Genomic DNA, 24,965 nt, shown 5'->3' on the forward strand with positions numbered 1-24,965 from the left:
CTGATCTCTTACCCTGCTTTGGTTTTCTTCATAGCATGTGTCAGTATATCATTTATTCATTTATTTGTTCACTGTCTGACTTCCCCAGTGGAATGGGAGCTCCACCAGAAGAGACTTTAGTGATCCAATACCCGGAACAGGGTCTGGCCCAGAGGAGATCTTCAATGAATATTTATGAATGAATGAATGAATGAATGAACAGATGATGCCTTCACCTATGACAGCCCTGGCCCCCACTGTAGTCCACAGGCCTTTAGCAAAGTCGTTCCTGAACTTTCTTGCATTGGAAACACCTGGGATCTTTAAAAACTGCTAACACCTGGCTCCTACCCTAAACATTTGGATGCAGTTGTGACCCGGGCATTTGACGTTTAAGTTCCCCAAGTGAGTCTAGCGTGCCGTTTGGGAACTACTGCCTTACTACCGACTTCTAGCAGTCAGAGACACTGCTGCCTGGGCTGGGAGGAGGTGGGGACGGCGGGGAAGGCATTTGTAGGAAGGGAGAGCTGTTTGTGCTCTGATGGGTTTGCAACCACCTGACTGTTACCAAGAGTGAAGGAAGGAGACGTTTCTACCCCTTGCGCTCACCCAATCCAAGTCAAAGAAGACCTTGTCTGACTTCCTCCTCCCCTGCCATCTCCTCCTCTTCGATGGTCAAATGAGTCAGAGGAAACCCGGGTTTTCTCACCATCTGCCCCTCCTATAGGGTTTGCATGAGTAAGAAAACCCATTGTTCACAAGTGCCCAGGTTGACAAAAATAGAGCTTGGCCTCTCTGAACACTGAGCTGGGGCGAGTCGGTAAGACCCCGTCCCGCCCGGTTCGCATAGCGTCCAACAGGACATTGTGAGGAAAAACAGGCCTGGGGCAGAGCACTGCGGGAATCCTGGACAGTCACCAGCACTGAGCTGTTTTCCAGTGGAAAGGGACTCCCGTATCCAAGGCGTAAGCCTGGGTCCAAGATCTGCTCCCGGGCTAGCCCAGGGTCGTAGAATGGGAAGGGACCTTAGCAACGTGCCGTCCAAACCGTATCTTTCCAGAGGAAGGAGTGGTCCCAGATGTCCTCCACTTCCCGGATGCAGTGCAGGCCCCCTGGCCAAACCCCTACCAGAGTGAAAGGGCTCTCAGAGTCATGGGTCCCTCCTGTTGTTTCTAAATGGGAGATGGGGAACAACTTTCCTTTGGGGTTACGAGACTTGTGCAATCCCAGGGTTCTGCCTGCTTCTCTTTCCAAAGCCACTGCTTACGTCATCAAAAGGTTGAATTTGTCCTCTGGAATGACGAGCTGAGACTTACCGGTTGGGGCTGATGCCTTCTGACCATTTCAAGGGCCGTCTAAAGAGGAGAGGAATGGTGCCCCTGGGTGGCTCAGTTGGTTGGTTAAGTGTCCGACTTCAGCTCAGGTCATGACCTCATGGGTCATGGGTTCGAGCCCCACGTCGGGCTCTGTGCTGACAGCGCAGAGCCTGGAGCCTGCTTCCGATTCTGTGTCTCCCTCCCTCTGCCCCTCCCCCGCTGGACTCTGTCTCTCAAAAATAAATAAGAAATAAACATTAAAAAAATAAAGAGGAGGGGAGAGAAGACAGGTGTTTGTGGTGGAATCTGAGCTGGCTACCCAGAGGGCTTTTCCACACCAAGTAGCTGGTGGAGCTGTTTGGGCAGAAGTAATGTCCAGCATGTATGACCAGGTTTGACCGATGTTGACAGTTGTGGTTGGTGACAGATGTCCGTCTTAGCACTACACAGAGAGTCATGAGATCCAGCTCTAATCCTGGCTCTGCTAATGACTGAAATGGTGAGGAGAGAAGCTATCTTCTGCCTCTGAGGCTTGTTCCCCTGTTCGGGAAATGAACGGTTATATCAGACTAGTGATTTGAAACAAATGTAAAACCACGGAACTCTTTGTTCACATGAAATCTCACGTGGAAGTCTATTCGTAGAGCAGATGGACGTGGAGCTATTCTTGTTGCTCACCTGGAGCCCCTCCCCCCCCCAGCCCCTTGGCAGAATCTCCAGAAAAACCCACAGGTTCCAAGGAACCAAGCTTGAGAACCACTGGACCCGGTGCTCTAATGCTTTTTTCAGTTCTGGTATTATTTGCGTAGCTGTTTCCTTGTTTGTTCCTTTGGCTGATGTTGGTTGGCATCATTTGCTTGGCTAATGCCAACACTGGGTAATGTTCAGAGAGCTCTTTTCTTGTTATAATTATGCCATATATATTCAGCCGGTCCCTCCATATGGCCCCAAACATGTACAAAACGTTGCCTCTCTACACCATCTGATGATGAGCTAACTCCTGCCTGGTGACAGCAGAAGTAGACAAAGGTAGGCCGATAGCTGTGGTACAGACAGGACTTAGTGTATTCTCTCCCTTCACCTGGCCCACCCAAGTGAACATGTGTTTTCCACCCCCATCAGTTTCTGGAGGCCAGTAACTCCTGCTTGTCAACATTCTGTCCGCTTCTCTCTGGCGTTGGCATTCAACCTCATGCGAGTCGTGTCATATCAACAATGGCAGAAGCAGTGCCACGACATAAAAAGAATTAATCAGAGTGACCTGCCCTCTGCAAATCATTGTCGGATACATTCCCTGGGAGAGGGTTTCTGTTTTTAATGAGATTGTTCTTCTGAAATAGCAAGTCAGACCACTTAGGAGACTCACAGTGCCTGGTGAGCTCTGTGTAGGAGTTAACTGCCCATCACTTGCCATCACTCTCCATCACTCGCCATCACTCTCCATCACTCCCCAACCCCTGCTGGCCATACCATCTCAGTAAAGCATCCCAGCCAGATCAGGAGCAGGAAGTGAGGGCTCTGCATGGGAAGTTTTAGTCCCTGCTGATCTGATACCTCATTGTGTGGCTTTGGACAAATTCCCATCCTTCTCTGAGCCTCCACCTTCCCATCCATAAAGTGGGAGAAGAGTATGTTAGATATTTATCCCGAGAGCCTTCCTAGCTTAAAGTGCTTTGACTCTATAACATCTTCAATACAGCTATGCTAAGGAACCAGGGTAGCTAACTCAAGACCCTCTTTGCCCCCAGCCCCAGAGGTGGGGCTGTGCTCAGGGTGGGGGGGAGGACTATATTTCCCTAATAATTCTCTCCCAGCCCCCATTTGAACGGAGAACACTGAGTCCTCTGGGAGCCCTAGCCTGGGCTGGAGCCCGCAGTTTCCACATCCCATTTCAGAAGACAGCCAGCCTTCCTCCCCAACCCCCAAATCATCACTGCTTCCCCGAACCCTGTGGAAGTTGTCAGGGCCTCTCCCAAAAGTCAGGGTTCTAAATCATCCCTCAAGCTGCTTCAGCTTCTAAGCCTCACCTCACCTTTTCCCGGTCTCCAGTCATATGGTAATTGAAAATATCTGCTGTTTATGGAGCACCTGTTATGCGCCAGGCCTGTTCTGAGTATTATGTGGGTCCTGATTATTTCAATCCTCACAATAATCCTGAAATACATGCTGCTATTATCTCCAATTTGCAGGCGAGGAAACTGAGACACTGGGAATTAAGCTTGCTTAGGCTCTTCCTGCTGTCCCTGTATAAGGTGGGAAAGCCAAGATGGGACCCTTGGTTCTGGCTCTGGAGCTCATGTGCCGAATCATTGAGTCAGACTGGGGCTTATTCGTGCTGCTGGGAATAACTAGAAGCCACCATTTGTTGAATGCCTGCAGCACGGGAGGCATCGAACTATTATTTTCTCACTTCATTCAAACCTCACAACTGAAAGAGGAGAGGTTGTGTTTCCATTCTACAGTGGTGGCAACTGGGGCTCAGAAACATTAAATGACTGCCCCGTGGTAAGGTGTAGACCCAGGCAGGCTTCAGACTCCCAAGCGCTCAATGCCAGCATCTGGTGACCCTCCTCTCTGTCACACTGCTTTTCCGGACAGATACTTGGAGATGCTCTCCCTACCCCATCGCCTTTGGGGAAAAAATCAAGAGGGACCACTAGCACTGCTCCCTCCACAGAGCTCTTGGAAATGTCAATCAGGCTACCCCTAAGGAGGGCGGGGGCGGGGTACTTGACAAGGTCTGCTTTTCTTCACTGACCTTTGCTGGATGAGAGCTAGGACCCAGAAAAGCTTAGGGTGCATGGGCTTCTCCATGCACCACACCTTTGATGAGCGCCTAAAATTAAGTGGACCCTCCGCCAGGGTGCCCAACAACTCATGAGGCAGATTGTACCACTCCCATTTTATAAATGAGGACACTGAGTCTCAGAAAGATTGCATAACTGGTCCTAGGACTCACAGCTGGCAAACAGGATTCAAACCCAGGTCTGTGTGATTCCAAAGCCAGGGTTCTTTATGATACACCGCGGTCCTTCTGCGTGTTAGGGACTGTCAGGGTGGATACAAACAAGGGTGAGAAACAGTCTGGAGCTCCCGCACAGAGATCTCTGAACTGCCAGGCATAAGCGAGGAGGAGAGGGCCAGCGGTGGTCGAGTTTCCACCTCACCCCCACTGCTCCAGCCTCCCCTCACACAAAGCCCTTGCCAGGAGGCACTCCTCTAGCTAATGCTGTCCCTTTTGGAGAGTCCCTTGTAGGTCTGGGGAGCCTCGGTGGGGTGCTTTGCCTCAGAGACAGGCCCCTGGTAGACAGAGAGGCAGCTGGCAATTTATTTGTAGGAGAGATATTGGCGAGAAGGAAGTTGAGAGCAAAAAGCCAGAGAGAAGGGGGCAGGAAAGCTGAAAAGCTCTGTGTGTGTGTGTGTGTGTGTGTGTGTGTGTGTGTGTGTGTGTGTGTTGGTGCTGGAGCTGGACCAAAGCACCCAGCTGCCGACAGTGCCACCGTGTTGGTCAGTGAGGACTCAGGGAAGGCAAAAGGGCCTTCATGTTAGCCTGGGACAATTAGGAAGATAAATCCCCCACTCCCTACCCCCAGTTACACAAGTAACATTCGAATTGAAGAGAAACTTTTGCAATATTTGCCGCTTTACATTTTTGCTTTCTTTAATCCACAGCATAGTGAGGAGTTATGAGGGGGGCACATTTTTTACTTAAATTGTATTTACTAGGATTTAATATGGGGATACTTCCTTTTTTGTTCTTAGTCCGTGTTGCCGTTTGGTTCTTTATTCCTGGGCTGGTTATAAAGACAACTTTTGACTTTACAACGAAGATCCGGAAAGTTGTGAGTGCGATTCGGGATGAGAATCAATTTGGGAGTCACCGGTCGCGGGCTGATGGTGGTGGTAGTGCGCGAGGGGGCTGGGCGTTTGGCAGGGCTTCCTTCGGGTCCGCAAATGTGAGCGCGGAAGCGCTAGCCGGGAATCTCACAGGACGGTGACCGCAAACAGTGAGAGTGGCCTGGGCAGGGCAGCGGCAGCGACGGCGCCCGCCAGGCAGGCGTGTGAACTTACAGAATCGGTGTCCTGGAATCCCAGGGTCCGGGCCGCGCAAACCTGAGCGGCAGTAACCTTGCGACGCGGGCTCGGGCGGGCCCGGGCGAGCCCCACCTCCACAGGCGCCCTCCCGGGTGGGGAGCTTGGGCCCGCCCGAGCCCGCGCGGCCATTGGTCCGCGCCGCGGCTGCCACCTGCCCCTACCTTAGGGGGCGGGGTTACCTGGGCCCCGCCCCCCGCGGCTCGGGTTCCCAGACCCGGCTTCCTCCTCCGGCCCCGCCCCCGGCGCGAGGCCCCGCCCCTACGATCCCCGGGCCCGGGCGCCTCGTGATGTCACGGCAGTTTTGATACAAAGAGCCCTTCGGCCCACGCGGGTCTCCCGGCAACGGGCGCGGGTGGGGGCGGGGCCGCCGCCTTCAACTGGAGCCGAAAGCGAGCGAGCGGCCACGGAGCGGCGGGGATCGTCCCTGCGCTCCTCGCGCTGCCCGCCGCGTTCTCGCCCGCCCCGCCGACCAGCGCCCGCCCGCTCCTTGCCCCTCCGCAGCGCACCGACTCGCCGCCGGACGGGGGATGCGCACCCCGCCCGCCTCCGGGGGCCAGGTAAGCGGCGGCCGAGGGGCTCGGGCTCGCGGGGCTCCGGCGACGCGCACCTGGCCCGGCCCGCCGTCCCGGGGCCAGGGAAGTTGCCAGAGCGCGGAACTTCGCCCGCAGCCCAGGCGCCCGCTCCCGCCCCGGGAGTATCCGCCCTCTCGGCCCTGGCCGGGGAGGTCGGGTTACCTGCGTCCTCGCTCGCTGGGCCACGGAAGAGAAGCCGCTGTCCCCTCCGGGTCCTCTGCGGGCTCCCAGGTGCGGGGGTGGGCAGGGCTAGCCCCCGGGCCCGGGGAGAAGGGGCCGCTTCTTCGGCGCAGTTTCCAAAAGTGTTTTTAGGGGGATCTAGTGAGCCAGGCGCCTCCGCGTCCCACCTCCGCTCCCAGCGCGCCTGCTCCTTCGGGACCGGTGTTGTTCCAGCTCTCTGCCCTTGGCTCCGCCGAGTCCCGCAGGGGGCTGTGCGCCGGCGAAGTTTTTCCATAGCTCTTCGGCGGCTGCACCGCGCCTGTGCCCGGGTTCCCTGGCCTCTCCGAGGGGCTCGGCCCGGCAAGAGGGAGAGCCAGCCTCGTTCGGGGGTTTGGGACCAGGGCCCTGCCCCTTCGCAGCCGTGACGTCGCCCAGGCCGGAGGTATTTGCGGACTCCCAGCTCTTTGCCCTCCGGCCCCCAAAGCCTGCGGTCGGCCCAGGTAGTAGTTGGCTGTTGTCACAGCCGCTTCTCTGCGGGCCACAGGCGGCTCTGAGGCCTTGGCGAGCAGCCTCTGGAGAACCATGTCTGTGCTATAGGAACCTGGTCCCTATTCAGCCCTGGACTTTATTCCTTCTCATCCTTGCACAGCCTCCAGCGTACCTCTTCCACCATTTGTCCCTCTCCCCAGCCCCATTCTCCCACAGATGGCTGTAGGTGACACATCACTCACCCTGACAGATATGCCAGTCAGTGTTCCTTGTCTGACTTATTTATAGGCCTCCTCCTCAAAGAATTGTTAGGGGGCTGGATTCCTGCACTCCGCCCTCACTTCTTGTTTTGACAAACCCCTGGGATGGTTTCTGATGGTTCACCTCTCCTCCCTTGGTGGTGGCAGGTGCTAATTGTTTGGGTTCCAGGGAAAGGGGTGGTGTGGGCACATCCCCTGGGGCATCTCCAGGTCCTTCCCCTGATGAAACGTAGCTGCCAGGTTAGGGAGAAGGGAGTCTCAAAGAGGAGGAGGTTACCAATTATGTGTATATCAGACCTTTGCTGTAAGAGTCTCTGTAACTATCCAGCTCAGCCTTGGTGGAGTCCTTGGGTCATTGCCATCGACTGGGGTCTTGCCATAAGCCAGGCACCAGCTTACCCAGATAGACTGGCCCAAACCTTAACCCTGCTGAGCTGGCATTCATGAAATGCTGCTTATGTGCCCAGGGGCTGTTACACAGGGACACTTCCCTGTCCCTAAGGTGTTTGCAGGCTCTAGGAGACTGAAAACCTGGGTGGAATTGTTACCTGCCCAACTCCCCTGAGCCCTCAGGCACATTGATCTGGGTTGTCTCTGAGGTTCCTGTGACTTCACTGGGAGGGGTGTGTGGCCTGGAGGAATGGGGGAAGGCCCAGGAAGGACTTGGCACTCGTGGGTAGATATCACAGTTCGGAGAATGCCTTCTGGGGACCAGCTTTGTTGTTTGGGGGACCCTGGGCTTTAGTGGAGGGGGAGGGGTGGTTGACTAAGGCCAGCAGAGAGATAAGGCTGCCTCGGGCAGGGACCTGACTAGCCAGGCCTGGTGAACAAGCCAGGAGGTGTGACCTTTGCCCCAAGGAAGACCAGCAGGAGAGGCTACCTAGAGCCTGTCCTTGAGAAGGACTTTTAGTCAAGTAAGGGAAGAAAAGACCAGAAATCAGGAGGCCTGGAGCAGCCTGCCTTGGGGAGGCCCTGGGCTGCAGCTTGAGGTCTTGCCGACTGGCCCCCCTGCTCCCCCATCCTTCCGTCTCTTCAGAGCACTGTGCCCCTCCCCGCCCCAAACACACTGGCCCCTTCATAGCCTACATAGCCTACTAGCCCCCTTCCTACTTGGTGGGACTAGCTGCCCCATGTCTTGGGCTTTCCCTTCAGCTGTTCACCTGAAGCCCTCCTGGCTTTCACCTTCCTGCATTCTCCCCCTCTCCCTCTAGGTGGCTAGAAACTTCCTTTCCTAGGGCTGGCTGTCCCTCTTCTGAGGTGCCATGTTATGCCAACGGATGTTTCACAACTGATCTCGCTCACCATTTCACTTCTGTGTATATATTTTAGCTGTGGGTAGGGAGGAGGGAGAAAGGTTCCCAATAAAATAACAGGTGAGCGATTCCTAGAAGGCAGGCATCTCAGGACCTCGGATGGGGGAGGGACAGCCTGGACGGAGGGTGCCCACTCTTTGGCTCTGTGCTCGGTCTCCTGGAACAGAGCTCAGCAGGACGCATCTTTATCTGGTCTGTCTGCCGCCTGGAGTTGGCAGTGGGGCACCGTGCCTTGGCTTTGCCTGGCATGGAGAGTCCCTGGGGTTGGGCTCTGTTTTCTTCTGGGTCTGCTCTGTTGGCTCTTGACTCAGTAACGAGGCATTGATGGCATCAAAACACTGGCCGTTCCAAGGAGGAGGGCTGCTTGCGTCTTCCTCCTGCCTGGGCTCCCAGATGGATTAACGGGCAGTCCTGCCCCATGGCCAGCTGGACACAACGAGACGGCCATGTGATTTATCGGGCCCACCTTGCGTCTCCCTGGACATTGTATGATCACATCTCCCCAATGCGGTGTGGTAGTCTCCTCTCTCAGACGGCATTCCAGGGCACAGGCCCTTCCCCCTTTCTGTTTGCCCAGCCCCCACCCAGCACACTGCCCGGCACAGGCAGTTCATCTGTCAAATGCTTGAGCCTCTGATTTGTGCTAGACTCTGTGCTGGGTGCTGGAGATATGGCAGCAAATGACAGCAACAGTCCCTGCCTTCAAGGAGCTCACGTGATGGCCGTCAAGCAGGTAGAATGTGCAGCATGTGGAGTGGCAGGAGAGAAAGCCGGGCAGTGGGTGTTGTGTACTTAAACAGAATGAGCAGAGAAGTCCTTGCTGAGAAGTGGCGGCTTGACAAAAGACGTTCACGCAGCGGGAGCAGTACCTGCAGAGGCCCTGAGGTAGGACCACGGCTGGCGAGGTGCGTCCGCGGAAGTGCAGGGAGGCTGCTGTGATTGGAGAGGGAGCCGGGCAGGGGCAGGCGGCACATGTTCAGACTGGGGGCATATCATGCTGCCGAGGGAGCACCCAGGCCCCACGAGATGAACAGCACAGTTGAGAGTAGAAATCCACAGGCACAAAACACATTTCGTTGCTCTGCTCTCTCCAAACCCTTGCTGTTGACGGGTCTGGGCACCGAGGCATTTCTTGAGGAGAAGTGTCTGCGTGTGGCCATCGCTGCCGTGGACTTTCCTGCCCCCAGGCGGGGTCAGGTCAGAGAAGCCTGTCCCCGTGAATGCGGAAACCCTTCTTGCCAGATGTTATTCCCACCACACAAATCTTATGAGTGCAACCGCCTGGGTGACCTGTGCACGGCGGTGCGTGAGCAGGCAGAGCTGGGGCCGTCTCCCTGTGCCCATGAGTCCACACTAGTGGGAGTGTAGCAAGTCCAGTGCCCAAGACCCATGCTCTGGCCAGCCCCAGGCATCTCCCTGGGCTCCCGACCTCCCCGGGCCCCAGGGTGCCCAAGCCTTCCTTCACTTCCAGTTCTGTGCCCTGGTCTCCTAAGAAGCCTAGCAAAGGCGCTCACATACCTGGGCAGCACCTTTAGGGCTAAGCTCTGTCCAGCCTGGGTCCCCAAAAGAGAGAGGGGGAGAGAGAGAGAGAGAGAGAGAGAGAGAGAGAGAGAGTGTGTGTGTGTGTGTGTGTGTACAGGGAGGAAGTGGACAACTGGGAGGTCTGGGTGGAGATCCAGAGCTGTGGGGTCTGTGTGACCTCTGGCCCCAGACCCTGCTGGCCGGCCGGTACTAGTAACACCAACGTTTCCAACCCCGCTTCTTGACTTCCTTCAAGAAACGGGAAGTTTTCCGACTGTCGGCCATACTCTTCATTGATTCAACCTGTTTCGTCTTCCCAGACAAGTGGGTTCTTTCCCAGCGATGTAAACATGACTCAAATGAAAACAAAACTCTGTGGCAGTTATTATTAATAGCTGTGGCCCTGCTCCTGGGAGCCTTTCTCTTTTAAGGGACCAAAAAGAGGAAGGCCCGAACAGAACTGGAGTGTGGGAGAGTGGGAGGGAGCTCTCTCTCTCTTAGTCATCTGTCCCCGCCCCGCCGCTCTCTGCAAAGCCTAACTGCGTGGAAAGGAACCTGCGTTTCCAGTAGCCAGTGTGGTCTGCAGCAGACTTGGGGGTAAGAGGGTCATTGAGTGGGGTTGGTGGGCGAGGTCTGCCCTGCACCGAACTTCTGTCTCTCTCTTCAGACAGGAGAGCCCACAGGAATAGGATTTTCCTTGCTGGTTTTCCTGGGAGAAATACCCACCTCAAAACGCCGGTGCCTTCCTCTCATGCTCAGCCACCCAGGGCCTGGTTTCTTCAAGTAGAAGAACATTTCTTTGGTCTCTGTTGAGACCCTGGCTCTGCGGCTTGCTCGCTCTGGGACTCCAGGCAAGCTGCCTCCCCTCTCTGAGCCTCCGTAGGGCGATGGCGAAGAGAAACTGGGCCCCTGCCACCTAAGAGGCCCAGAGCAGTTTCGGACACTTGCTTGGTTGGCACCTGGTGGGTGGTGAGCTAGCTAGAGAGGCAGGGTGCTGTGGTGCCCCGGAGGCTGGGCTCCGGAGTCAGGCGGCCTGCGTTCAAATCCTGCCCCTGCCAGGAATCTTGGGCGAACCGTTTGTCCTCTCTCTGCGCCTCCCGTTCCTCCTGTGCAAGACGAGGGTGAGGCGCGTAAATGTACGAAAAGCACTTGAAACGGTGCCTGGCGTGTGAGTGAGTTGTTATTTTTAGTTCTATTGGTTGGATCCTTGTGACTGATAACCTTAGCACCTCGCGGGATTTTTTGCAGCGACAGGAAAGCGGTAGAGAAGAAACTCTGCTATCGGAAGGCCTGGACGGGAGGAGCAAAACTCCACTCTTCCTCAGTCCCTGTGTCTTTTAAATAGCCCCACTCAGCCTCTGTAGGTGCGGACCCTGGGGCCGGAGCGAAGTGACTGGCGGTGGCAGTCTGTGAATGCTATGCAAAGCGTGTTCCGAGGTGACAGGCGTCTCCCTGGGGCGTGGTGCGGGGCTCTACCTGGTCCTTCCTGTCGTGCCCTGCCTGCTGTGCCGGGGTGTGGCCCACCCCTCACCCCTCACCCCTTCACCTGCAGCCCGGGGCCTACCCGTCTGTCCGCCTGTGCCCGGCCGGGGAGCCAGCTTGGGGCGGTGTGCCCCCGTGCTGCCACCAGCCCCCAGCCTCTGCCTACAAGGCCCCAGAAGGGCAGGAGAGGGGCCAGAAAGGTGTGGACTGTGCAGCCACATGCCGCGTCGGGTGACTGCCCTTGGTGGTTTTCCAAGGGGAGAGCCTACCCGTTCACCGGGCCTGGCCGCCGAGAGGTGGGCCGCTCCACGGAGGCGAGGCTGGCCGGGCCTGCTGTCGGGTGCGTGGTGGTCAGGACGGCCTCTGCCTGCCACTGCGACGTACTCCTGGCGAAACAAGGGTTCTTGTTGACAGGCCGGGCTTACCTGCCAGACTGCGTCGCTTACCAGCAGAGAAGGGTCCCATAACAGCCGGGTGTGCGTGAGTGAGTGCACGTGCGTACGTGGAGATGTCCTCTCCCCTTCGCGTCACACGCAGTCTAAAGACCAGTGACCGAGTCCCCATTCCCTACTCACACCGTATTCTACAGACTCTCAGACACTTTCTCCCCCCACGTTTTAACATCTTTGGTTGGCGTGTGTCGTACATTCGCTGGCGTGCTGTCCTTTCTGGCAGCACCGTTTCTTTCCTGGTGTGCTCGGAATAATAGCGCGTCTTAAAAATCGAAGGCCTCTGGGATTTAATGAAGCGCAGAAACTAAGGAACCTCTAGATAACTTGTGTGATTTGCCCAGTTTCTTCGGGGAGGGGAGTAGAGCCACCTTGTAGTGGGGGGAAGGTCGTGTGAGGGGACGCTCCCTGTGATGTGATTCAAGGGGACGAGGTTGGACACCAGGCAGACCGGGGCTCAGGTTCTGGCTTTACTGCGCATGAGCTGTATGACCTGGGGCAAGTAGAGCAACCTCTCTGAGCCTCAAGTTCTTCCCCTATCGAATGCGGGTCGTGGCTGTACAGTTGTCATGGTTGGGCGTGAGGCCTCTTTCTCCATTTCTCTCTTGCTGGGTATCCTCTAAGGTCACGCCGTCCCATTCCAGCTCGATTGAGAGGGAGGTGAAGGCAGAGAGTGAGTTACTGGCCTTCCCAAGGTAGCAGAGGGAAGGTATCTGGGCTTCTTGACTCCATTTATAATCCTCGAACATCGCCTTTTCCTTCCTTCCCTCCTCCTCCCACTGTGCCCGAGTTTTCATTTTCACGTGTGTTTCCCTTTAGCAATTTTCTTCCCCATCTCTCCCCTCTCCCTTCCTGTAAAATCTTCCCACATGTAGCCTCTTTGAAGCTCCCTGCGTAGGGAAAGGGGAGGGGGCTCTGCCTCATGGCCAGGGTGGCATGGGCCCTAGGAACCTCAGCTGACAGGGGTCCGGGGCCTAGTGGGCTGTGGGGGCGGCAGCTCAAGCCCACATTCTTTAGCCTTGCTGACCCCTGGGCCCGTGGCCTGCAAGGTTCAACCTGTTGTCTATACCCTTCTTGCTCCATCCAGGTCAGACCTTGTCCACATCCCAGCCCTGCCGGCTCTGTGACCTTTTGCAGGTTACCCAACTTCTCTGAGCCCGAGTGTTCTCCTCTCTATGGTGGCTGATGCACAAAAACACCTGGCACGTGCTAGGTGCTTAAGGGAGGTGTTCTTTCCTGGTCCCCCTCGACTGTTTAAGACCACCTTCTGTCTCCTTGGGGTGCCCGCCCTGAGACAGATGGAGGAGCTCGGGGCCGGGAACTGCAGGGGTGGAGGCGCAGGTCCCGGGTGAGCAGGATGTGTCGGGCAGCGTGGCTGGCCTCGGGGAAGGAGTGGGGCCGGCGGTCAGGACCTTCGCGCCTTCAGGGGGTGAGGTCGATGCGGTGGGCCGCTCGCTGAGAGAGCAGCGGGCCGAGTTTGAGGCATTGGCTGAGGCCACGTGGGGACACCCAGCCGGAAGTGGGCGGCCCTGAGCAGGGCCTCGGCGAGGGATGCTGGCCGGACGGAGACTCCCCAGGAAGGCGGCGCTTTCAAGCCGTGTTCTCATCGGAGGTCTCTCTGCCTCTCTCCCTCCTGAGATCCCGATAGAAGCCAGCGGCTGACTCCCTCAGTATCGTGTATGGTGTCAGATGAGGTCGTATGTGGCCCTGACACGAGGGTGGGCGTCTGTCCTTGGCGCGCGGCGAGCGGTGTGAGAATTACCCAGCCCCACGAGAAACCGGGCCGGGGTCTGGGCGCAGCCTTTCCTACAGAGAGCCTGCAGCAGCTGGCATGGTGGCCCCTTTGGGACGCAGCCTCCTGCCCAGGGAGCAAGGCTACCACACGGCTCCTGGCTGGGGACAGGGGGAATCTGTGAGTTCTTGTGCCAAGGCTGGGGTGGAAAGATTTCCTCGCTGGGTAGGGTACAGTCGCCTCGCCCCGTGTCCCGGGGAGAGAGTCATGGGGACAGAGAAGGGGCCCGAGGTTCATGCCCAGCGATGCCTGGAGGGCCCCAGGAGTTCAGCTCTGGGCTGGGAGGGGAAGGATGGGCCTCCCGGGTGCAGTGACTTTCTGACGGGGGCTTCTTTAGGGACAGGCCTTTGTGGCATGGGGAGGAACTGTGTTTCAGGCACGAGGAGCAGCACGTGTCAAAGCGCGGGGGTGGTGATAACGTTGGGCAGGAGCTTGGGGGACAAGGGAGGGGAGGCTGAGACCAGCCGGACGGGACTGACTATGTGTGCCTGTCTGAGCCAGGGCCTGGTCTTGTGGCCATTGGGGAGCTCATGGGCGCTTTGACAGGGCCAAAGTTCATGGACCATCGGTGGCCTTGTACTTGCCCTGGGGACCTCTTGCCCTCTGCGCCCCAGGCTATGGCTTGTGGCTGGACCCAGAGCCCTTACCTGTTCCTACTGCGGGAGAGCCCGGGAAGGGACCTGAGCCAGCTCCACCTGCCTGGCCCGTGGCGCCCCCAAGCTGCGCTCTGGTGCCTGTGTGAGATGGCAGCCCTGGGACCTCCGGCCTGGGGAGCTGGACCTGGCAGAGGCAGAGGACAGGGAGCATCTGACTGGGGCCTGCTGGGAGCACTGCTGGGGTTCTGGCGTGATGGGAGGTGCCCAAAGGTCATAAAAATAGAGGCTCTGGCAGGGGGCTGGCGGGGGGGGGGGGGTGGTGGTGTGGGGTGCGGAAGAGTTGCCTCGCCCATGGCCTGCCTGATCCCAGTCTGTCTGCCCCGGAAGCTCTGGCCATTAGCTGTGGGTAAATGCTGGCACTCTACTTGGCCTTGCAAATCTGAGGCTTTTTTTTTTTAATATAATATTTATTTTGAGAGAGAGAGAGAGAGAGAGAGACAGAGCTTAAGCAGGGGAGGGGCAGAGAGAAAGGGAGACACAGAATCCGAAGCAGGCTCCAGGCTCTGAACTGTCAGCACAGAGCCCGACGCGGGGCTCGAACCCACAAACTGAGATCATGACCTGAGCTGAAGTCAGATACTTAACAGACTGAGCCACCCAGACACCCTGCAAACCTGAAGCTTTCTGTGCAAAGAAGGGGATGAGGTAGGGACCTGCCCAACTCTGGCCTGTTGGTCAGCTCTGTTCAGATGTGCTCTCCTTGGAGCAGAAAGATCATAGCCTCTCCCTGGGAAGTTCACGTCCCCTCGTTTGAGGGCGCCCCATGAAGGAATATGGCTCGGTCCACCTGGTGGACTGTGAGAGGCAGGAGAGCTGACCTGGGCCACTGCTGGCCCATCCCAAGCCCCTCTTTACGCTCTTATCGTGATGGTAAAACATGGAGCCCCCAAAGCGAGCCCCCACAAACTCTTGACTGTGTGAGTCATTAAGCCCTCACTTCAAACAGCCACATCTTTAAAAGCTATAATTTGTAGCCCAAAATAGCTGCCTGTTCAAAGAGCCAGGAGAACCCTTGATGTGCGCCCCTTTCAACTTGCAGCCTGTTAATTCGCCTTTGACATTTGGGTTGCTCGACACCTGGCTGTGGCTTCCTGAGCAGTAGGGCCCGTGGCTGGGTGGGAGCTGACGCTTCCCGGGGGGGGCTTGGGAAGTCTTTTCTGAGAATTCAGATGGGGTGATTGATGTCCGGGGGTTCCTGTTTCGGGTTCATGTGGCTCTATCCTGCGTGACAACAGGGCTGGAGAGAAAAATGGCAGCCTAACTTTGGGGGAAGGTCAGTTCAACTCTCTGGACCCCGGGTCCTTACCTGTAAGGAGGAGACCGTGTTTACTTGCAGAGATTTTGGGGGAAGAAAACGAGACCACCTCAGTATAGCACACAGTAGATGCCGCCTGGTAGGTGCTCCTGTGTGGCCCCTTCCTTTCCTTTCTCCCACCTGGCCACATGACGTGGACCTGTCTTGTGGATTCGGGTAGGTGCGTGTGGGGGGACTCCGCTCACAGGAAGCCCCTCCCTTGACCTGCAGCTTCTCCATCAGCTGACGTGCCTGGAATTCTTGGGGCTGGCTGCCGGATTTGGTTTCCAGATGTGGAAGCAATTAAGTTTTGTTTTCCTAATCCCCAACAGTTTGCCTCTGAAGCCCATGTTCTCGCTTGAAAATCAAGACTGTCAGCTCTGTTTGGGGGCGGAGGTAGACCAGGTGGCCCCTGAATCCTTTTTGTTCAGGAGGTATGTTCACTGGGCACTCAGATCTGGGACCCAGGGCTCTGTTAGGACAGTCACATCCCATCAAGGGCCTGGTCCCTCTGGGAGCAGTTCACCCTGGGGCCACCTCCCCTGTGGTTTTTGCTTGGAGATGGGTCACTTAGCCAGATTCAGCCGCAGTGTCCGCCTGGCCCCTCGGTCGCCATCCCTGACCCTGGACGGCCAGCCTCAAAGCGGGAGGGGAGCTCCAGTCCTGACCATGCCTGAGGGAGGCTGGTGTCGGAGCCAAGGTGCCCACGTGTCCCAGGAGTGGTAGGGGCCCCCCTTCCCAAACCGACCACAGTTGAGGGGAAGAAGTCTGCTCTGAGTTTCAAGTAACCAGAAATACTGTCTGGCATGGAGAAACTTGTAATACCTTGCTCAGTTAGTGGGTGCTCCTGGCCACAGAGGTGGCCTGCCCCAGGATCAGACACTGGCACGCGCCCGTGGTTCCAGGGCTAACTGCTGATCTCTTCCCTTGTTAACCATTCACTTTTTTTTTTTTTTAATTTTTTTTTCAACGTTTATTTATTTTTGGGACAGAGAGAGACAGAGCATGAACGGGGGAGGGGCAGAGAGAGAGGGAGACACAGAATCGGAAACAGGCTCCAGGCTCCGAGCCATCAGCCCAGAGCCTGACGCGGGGCTCGAACTCACGGACCGGGAGATCGTGACCTGAGCTGAAGTCGGACGCTTAACCGACTGCGCCACCCAGGCTCCCCAACCATTCACTTTTTTAGGTAAAATAACTTTTACATTTGTACTATAACCACACTAAATACAGTTCTGAGTAAACAAAAATTGCCTTAGCAATTTCAAATGTCTCTGGCTGGATTGCACATACGCTTTCCTTTAAAATTGAAATATTACCATTCAGAGAACACAAGAAACAAATAATTTACTTAGACTGTTTTATACATATATACATATGTATGTATGTATACACACACACACACACACACACACACACGCTTATGATGTTTACAAAACATCATCCTGATAATTCTAGATCCACCAAACTTCGGCGTCAGCAAAATCTAGTCTCTTTAGAAATGGCTTCTCTCTCACCATCATTTTGAGATACTGCTAACATTTCTTTTGAGCAGAGACCCCAAGTCTCTTGTTGAGGCTCTAGAGGCCCAGTAGCTCTCTGTAGAGGTTGAGCTGAATTGACCGAGAAGGACTTTGCCATTATTATCAGGGTGGGAAGGGGGCTGACAAACCCAGGTGGAGCTGGGGGGTTTCCGTGCAGGCTTCCGAGCGGGGAAGGAAGGGGTGTTCGTCTGCCAGGGCCGCCAGAACAACAAAGTGCCATAGACTGGCTGGCGTAGACAGCTGAAATTAATTTTCTCACAGTTCTGGAGGCTAGCGTTCAAGTTCGAGACCAAGGTGTCAGCAGGCCTGGTTTCTTCTGAGGCCTCTCTCCTTGGCTTGCAGGTGACTGTCTTCTCCCTGTGTCTTCACGTGGTCCCCGTGGGCATGGGTGTCCGTGTGTCCTAATGTCTTCCTCCTCCTCCTCCTCCTCAGGACACCGGTCAGATTGAATTAGGACCCTCCCTTATGACCTCATTTTAATATAATTACCTTTTTAATTTTTTTTTAATGTTTATTTTTGAGAGAGAGCAAGAGAGAGACAGAGCATGAGTGGGGGAGGAGCAGAGAGAGAGGGAGACACAGAATCCGAAGCAGGCTCCAGGCTCTGAGCTGTCGTCACGGAGCCCGATGCGGGGCTCGAACCCACGAACCAAGAGATCGTGACCTGAGCCGAAGTCGGATGCTTAACCGACTGAGCCACCCAGGTGCCCCATAATTACGTTTTTAAAGATCCTCTGTCCAAATGCAGTCACACTCTAAGGTACTGGGGTTGGGACTACACCATGTGAATTTGGGGGGTGATGGGACACAGTTCAGCCCATAACAGAAAGGTTCTCTGGAACCGTCCTGCAGGGGGAGGAGGGAGAAGAGTGTGAGCAGAGCCTGGCATGCCGGGAGAGAGCCCTGCGTGGAGGGGATGGGAGGCAGCTCTGCCTGTGGGCAAAGGCCCACTGTTGCCAATGGGCCTGTCGGGGTGGCTCTTGGCCAAGTGCCGTATTCAGAAAAGGTTCCAGTGTTCTGACTCCTGGTTTACGTTCTAGAGCCTGAGCCACCGTTGCCTCCTGATCTGATCATTTGGAACCCAGACTGTTCCTCTTCCAGTTCTTATTCTCGTGGGGTTTTGACCCTTGAGGTTCTGTCGGTTCACCGGGCTCCCTATTGCTGCTGCCTCTGCCTCTAGGATACAGCATTCTTTATGGCTTCACTTTTTCATCTTCCTTTTAAATAGCTAACTGTGTCAGAGATTTTACACTTTTCCTTAACCAGTTCAGCAAGTCTGGGGCAACTGTCTTTCGTGTTTTATGTACGTTTCTTTCTGCCGACCTCCTGAAAAAAATAAGACCTGTGAGAACTGATCTTATCTTTGGAGGGTGGGGCCTCCAAACCTGCATAACTCCCCAAGGTCTTGCCTGAAGCAGCCTTCTGCAGGGGTCCCCAGCACCCCCTCTCAGCCCCCGAGGTTCCAGAGCCCACCTTACGGCCCCTCCAAAGGCCGTGACTCCATCGGCCACGCAAGAGGACCTCCACGGTGCCCCAGTCAGCCCCTGCAAGCAGGACGGAGCATCATGGAGCAGGACGGGAAGGAAGACCGTCCCAGTGAGGATTTGCACGCCCCAGTTACTCACCAGTGCTGCCACCACATTTGCTTTATCCCTGTGTGTAACTTCCCCGCCCCCGCTAAACCACTTGAAAGGAAATTAGGCAACGCGTTATCAAAACGCAGGGGTATTTCTCCTCAGCAAGCATAATTAGCAAGCATGATTCCCGAATATCACCCAATATGCAGTCCCTACCCTAGCTTCCATTTTGACCCCAGTAGGTCCTTTGTAGCTAGGTGGGTGTTTGCTTGTTTGAACTGGGATCTAATCAAGGCTAGCATTTAGTTTTTCTGTCTCTTGATAAATCTAAAACAGTGGTCCTCACGGGATGGTCCTGGGACCAGCAGCATCACCTGAGAACATGTTAGAAATGTACTTTTTACAAAAACCTGTTTCAGTCTATGGAAATGCAGACCCAGGCCTACTGAATGAGAAACTCTGATTCAGCCCGAGTTAGCAATTCATCACCACCATAACCCACCCCCCCCCACACACACACGTACACACAATTCTGATGTACATTAAAGCCTAAGTACCACTGATCTCAGAAAATCCCTGTTCTCTTCTTTAGGACATTCTCTTTTTGAGACGATCAGGCCAGCTAGCTGTCTTGTAGAAGTTGCCACATCCTGTCTGCCTGCTGTTTTTCTCTGTAGTGCTGTGTAACTTGTTCCTCTATCCTACATCTTCCTGTTTAGTAAAGGTTAGATCTTTAGGCCCGATTAGAATGGAGTGTTTTGTTAAGACTACGTGAGCGGTGAGGCTGCGTCCTTCCTCTTGTATCACATCAGGAGGCCAGCGTCTGAGTGTTCCAATTAGTGATGCGAGGTTTGATCCCTGCGTTGAAGTGACAATAGCCTACTTTCTCCATGATAGAGATGATGGGGAGGGGAGTGGTGTTTGGTAGTAATCTGGTGGGTGACTCTTCGGTGCTGTGCAAGCATCCCATTCCTCATCAACCTTCGACCTAGTGGTTTTTTTCCTTCAGTTGTTGGGTACAGTGTGCTGTTTGCGTCAGGTCTAGTTGGTGTGGTTCAGATCTTCTGTCTCCCTTCTCGTTCTTTTGTTTGCCTCCTCCATCAGTTACCAAGAGAGATGAATTAAAATCTCCAGCTTTATTCATTTATTTATTTATTTAAAAGTAAGCTCTACACCCAACGTGGGGCTGGAACTCACGACCCCGAGATCAAGAGTTGCACGTTCCAGGGACGGAACCACCCAGACGCCCCTTCCTTCTTTTACTTTTGGCCTGCGTTCTGATGTTTAAATTTGTGTCTTGTAAATGGCACATAGCTGTTGTTTTTATCGAGTCTGACAGTATTTGTCTTTTAATAGTATGCTTTATCCCATTTTCATTTAATGCATCGCTATGGTTAACAGCTTTGGTCTTTCTTTTCCTCCTTTTTTTCCTTCCTTTCAGATGACTTAAGCTTTCTTTTTTTTTTTTTTTTTGTATGTTTATTTATTTTTGAGAGACAGAGGGCAAGTGGGGGAGGGACAGAGAGAGAGAGAGGGAGACAGAGGATCCAAAGCAGGCTGCACGCTGACAGCAGAGAGCCCGAAGTGGGGCTTGAGCTCGTGAACCCCTGTGAGATCATGACCTGAGCCAAAGTCGGATGCTCAGTTGACTGAGCCACCCAGATGCCCCCAGCATTTTTTTTATAACATTTTTTTCTCCATTAGATTTTGTAGTAATACGTTTTTATTCTTTAACCGCTAACATTTGACGTGCTCCAACATGTTATTGGGTTGGAAGTGGCAGGGTGGGGAAAGAGGGCTTGGAGTGTCTCTGGTGGAGTGCATCACCTCACTGTGAGGAGCCTTTCCAGCAGGGTCCCCAGTCTGGCCCAAAGCCTCAACAGGCCTGAAAACCAGATCTCGTTGGCCCTTCCCTCACCGCTGGGACTCAAGTGCCACCCATGCCCACAGATTGTCCCTACGTGGACACGCAGAGCCAGAACGCCAGCTGCTTCATTTATAGTGAGAAGCGCGCTCTGGCAGTGAACTTGGGCAGTCCTTCTCTCCCCGTGCTCGGCAGGCTCCTGGATGTTCGCTATGATCAGAAGGGTGGTGGGTGAGCTTGGACACGGGGAGCTGGTTAGAAGGTCTGAATGGACGTTGAATGATCTCAAGCTCTGGTGCCAGCTAAGTTGGACCCCACCGCCCTTGGGACAGGCTGGACATGCGGGCCAGGAGACCAAACACCCTGGCCGGTGCCTGGATGGACACCTCCTTCCTGGCCCCTTCCTGGGGCAACACCAGATCCCTGAATGCTCAGTCCCTCTGCTTGGCCACCCTGCAGGAAATTTGCTTACCCCTGGTCTTAATCTAGCTGCCAGGGGGCTATCAGACCTCCTTGCTTCTGAATTTTTCTGGGAGCTACCTCATGCCCTCTCTTTCTCTTGCACTCCTGTGACACTACCTTAGCAGTAGCGTTGGTTGTGGGGAGAAGGTGTGAGATTGGGAAGAGAGACAGCTCAAGGGTTACAATTAAAAACATCAAAAAGAGGGGCGCCTGGGTGGCTCAGTCAGTTAAGCGTCCGACTTCGGCTCAGGTCACGATCTCACGATCTGTGAGTTCGAGCCCTGCGTCGGGCTCTGTGCTGACAGCTCAGGGCCTGGAGCCTGCTTCCGATTCTGTGTCTCCCTCTCTCTCTCTCTCTGCCCCTCCCCACTCGTGTGTGCACGCGCTCGCTCTCTCTCTCTCTCAAAAATAAGTAAAACATTTTTTTAAAAAATGGAAAAGAGGGCCACATGGGCTTCCGTGCCCCTTCCGCTGTTTTGGCGTGTGCAGTAGAGAACTCCCTATCTGACTGCCTTTGCTTCATGCAAATGGCATGTGAGTTCTTGAGAAACATGGGCATGACTTTCTCTTTCTCTTCTCAGTACCAGCCTGAGGTTCCACAGCCAGTGGGGGGTCAGATCCGGGACTGAACCAAGTCTGCCTGAGAGCCCCAGTCTCTCTATCCGTAAAGCTGGGTGACTTAGACCCTCCCTCGAGGGGCTGATGTGAGAATCAGACCCTCTTAGCATTTCCCACTTGAGACAGATGAGCTCCCGAGGAAGCCCCAGTTGTCACTCTTGTCCCCTTCTTGGATCTGCAGGTCCGTGTTAGGTTAAAGTAGTTTTTGGAAGGTCTACGCTGAGATCTGCCCCTGAAGGCTTCTGTGCCAGGAGTGGCCAGCCCAGTTGAGAGCTGGTCTGGAGCTGCTGGTGGTAGGAGGGTTCCGGAGGTGGATCCAGGGGCCCCTGGCCAGGAGGAGAGAGCCTGAAAGCTGCCTTGGCTGCCACCACTACAGAGGGATGGTTCCTGGCCACTCTCTGATCTGGCCCCTGGGAATGGGGACATGGCGGTCTGTCCTGTCTTCTTGGCTTTGGCCTCCCCCACCTGTGTGGGCAGCTTGGGCTACAGAGCTTTTATCTGACAGTATGCAGTCAGTCCCCAGGGCTGGCCAAGAAGGGCAATAAATGAACTCTAATAGCCTGGTGGCCTGGTGCCCCCATGCCTGCCCTTGACCTTGTCGGGGATGAGCTGGGGCCTCGTATCTGAGCCGTTATTTCTGTTCAGAAGTTGAGGCTTAGGCACCAGCCTTGCTGCGTGGATACTCCCCTCCCCCTTTATTCCCACCCTTGCCCCTTGACTGGCATCTGAGTAACCCTTTGTTGAGCCAGAATCTTATCAGCCGCTGATGAGCACCGGCCTCCCTCTGGCAGAGCCGGGCCTGGCTTCAGTGCGGGCGTTGGCAGCCACAGGCAGGAGGTGGGCACAGCCTGGATTGCTTACTAATCTCTGCTGCTGCCATGCCTGATGGGTGGCTGAGCCGCAGTGGGGGGTAGGGGATCCCAGTCCAGGTAAGCCCACCCCTTCCCTCTGGACCTGGGGGCATCGGCATCTACAAGTTGGCTCCTTAATCTTCTGCCTGTGGGGCCCAGCGAGAGCTCGAGCAGGCCTGTCACTTCCCGGGCCGTGGGCTGGCTGGGATTATGAGGAGGGATTTCATCCCCTGCCCAGCCCCGCTGCACGAGGCTTGGTTTGTGTCCACCCCCCGCCCAGTGCCTTCCTGCAGTGGGGTTCCACGTGTGCCCGCTGGTGCCTGGCTGCGAGGGAAGCTGGGAGGTGCCCGCTCAAGCTATTTTTACCCAGCCGTGTCCCCACGGAGCCGTTCTTTGGCTCTAAGTTACTGCCTGGCGAGCAGAGCCACTGCCGGGGCTGGGGGTGGATGTGCCCCAGCCTCCCGGACTCCCTCGCCTGCGAAGTGTCTCATCCTAACGCGTGTTAAAGCATGTAATTAATGTGCAGAGAGACCTTCCAAGAGCATACACAGAAGATGGCCCTGGGGGTGGGAGGGAGGGCGCAGAAAGAAAGAGGCACCTGCAGCTCAGGCTTCCAGAAGCTGAACCCAGCCTGCCTCCGCTCAGTGTGCCCCTGGGGGTCAAAGCGATTGGCTCCCGGGGCTGCACGGGCCAACAGGGGCACCCCTGCTTGTCTCCTCTCAACCAGAATAGCTCAGATTTGTTGACCGTCTTCCGTGTGTGCTGAGCACACATCCTAACTCATTTCCTGACCATCGTGAACTCCGTCAGTAGACGAGGAAACCGAGGCACCGAGAAGTAAACCTAAGGTTGCAGAGCTTAGTGGTGGAGCCGAGATTTGAACCCAGTCGGTGCACCTCCAGAGCTCGTTCCCAGAGCCACTCTGCCCGCTCTCTTCTTTGCCACGAACCCGGCACCCGTGAGGTACGAGGCATCGTTCTGCGTTCTCTATGGCGATCCTGCCGGGCAGGCATTTCTACCCGTCCGTAGATGAGGCTCAGAAGTCAAACAACTTCTCCAGGGTCACACGGCCGGCCAGTGGCCAAGTCAGATGGGCACCCACGCCTCGAGGTCGCCATGGGTGGGCTCTCCCCAGCTCACCGTTCTGCAGGGCAGTTCGTTTCCACAAATACTTGCTAATCGCCTGCCATGTGCTCGCTGCGGTGCTGCCTGTTGGGGGTTCAGGTGCTCTCATCGTCATGGTTACTACCATAGGGTCCCTTCTTACAGGGAGTGTGGAGTGGGGCCTCTCGGGCCCGTGCCCTCCGTGCACTAGCCGCCAGGAGAATGGAGTAGTGATGTGTGTGGCTTGGAGGGAGCATCCCCTGAGGGCCGGGTGGGTGACGGGCAGGACCAAACGACGTCATCGTGTCCAGGCCCTGCCGCTCCGCCTTCTGGAAGTGTGGACGGTGGGCACCGGAGGCCCCTCTGAGGCGGGGATGCCCTCTCCCGCCGTCGGTCCTTTTCACCAGCTGTTGAATTCGGCCTGGGCCGACTTCCTACAGAGGAAGGGGTGACTTTAGGGCCTGCTGCTGTCACTGGAGAGGGGCCCCACAGGCAGGCTGGGTGCCTCCCGGCTCCCACTTCCAGCCAGGGGCCAGCTGCATCCAGTCCCAGCTAGAGACGGGGTGGGGACGCGGAGGGGGACACTGGTGATACCGACCTGCCCTGCCAAAGCAGCTGCCTAGGGCGTGTTTTCCCAGCCTCCGTCCTCTCCCATCTCTCCAGAAACCCCTGGTTTTGGGTAAATCCCCAGACCCAGCTTCTTGAGGAGGGCATACTGCCTAGTCTCCAAGCCAGTGAGGGGTTACACCTTCTAGCACCTGCTCCCGCTTTGCCTCTCTTCCTGAGGTGTTCGGGATCAGAGCAGGCTGTCCCCACTTCCAGGGGCACCCCTCCCAGGCCCGGTGCTATACCTAGCCCTTCCCCAGAGGGCCCAGAGGAATGGGAGCAGGGTCAGGATGTTCCCAGGGGAGTAGCAGGGGTGACACGGCCCCTTTTGTCCGGGACAGATGCCAAACCAGTACTGTCCCAGACCAACCAGGGTATAGCTTTTCTGAGAGCTTGTCTTTATGTTACTTGAATTTAGAAGAAAGCTACTAGAAATGGTTTTGAGGTTCTAGAAATCGTAACTTGCCTTGGGCAAACAGTGAAAAGGTGTCAGCGTGGGGAGGCAGCTGATTTTACAAGGCTGGCATGTTGAGAGAGCGCGTGTAGCGAGGGGTGGCTGAGGGCCCTGACGTGGCATGTCAGGAGCCTGGCTTCGGGTCACAGCGGGGCCTCCTGCAGCGGGGAAGCTCCAGGGCAGCCCCCTCGCTCGCTGAGCCTCACCTTCCCCGTGCGTCAGGCTAAGCCTGCAAATCCTCGATCCCTGCCCTCTGCACCTCCTGGAGCTCTCCCGGGGCTGTCGTCCGAGCCGGATGGGGGTATGTGTGGGAGACAGACCAGATCCTTCGACAAGTGCAGAAGGCCAGACAGATGTGGACTCTGCTCGATCAGAGGGTAAAACTATGCCTGAGGAAGTGGTGGCCTTATTGGGAGGGAGTGACCTCTGTGGGGGCCTCCAAGCCGCCTCCTGCCCCACCTGTGGCTGAGACAGGCCCCTCTTTTCTCTTGGCCCAGCTGTCAGGAGG

General features: G+C 55.9%; 1 protein-coding gene across 3 annotated transcripts in view; it reads left to right on the forward strand.

Annotated features, from left to right (window-relative positions):
- RAB11FIP4 (RAB11 family interacting protein 4) overlaps positions 1-24,965 on the forward strand; it is a 117,685-nt gene that overhangs the window by 79,202 nt on the left and 13,518 nt on the right. The window contains exon 1 of one of the 3 annotated variants that reach the window (XM_047080768.1): positions 5,707-5,947. The exons of 1 other annotated variant lie outside the window; for it this stretch is intronic. In XM_047080768.1, the coding sequence (XP_046936724.1) occupies positions 5,918-5,947 (30 nt within the window). In that variant the 5' untranslated portion in view covers positions 5,707-5,917. Of the gene's footprint in view, positions 1-5,706; positions 5,948-10,212; positions 10,302-24,965 lie in introns of those variants that run through there. One more of the 3 variants, XM_047080769.1, reaches the window with a different exon arrangement.

The sequence above is a fragment of the Lynx rufus genome, unplaced genomic scaffold (assembly GCF_022079265.1).
Source record: "Lynx rufus isolate CCGP_SWC_20201006 ecotype Redwood Valley unplaced genomic scaffold, mLynRuf1.p SCAF_18, whole genome shotgun sequence".
Lineage (NCBI taxonomy): Eukaryota > Metazoa > Chordata > Mammalia > Carnivora > Felidae > Lynx > Lynx rufus.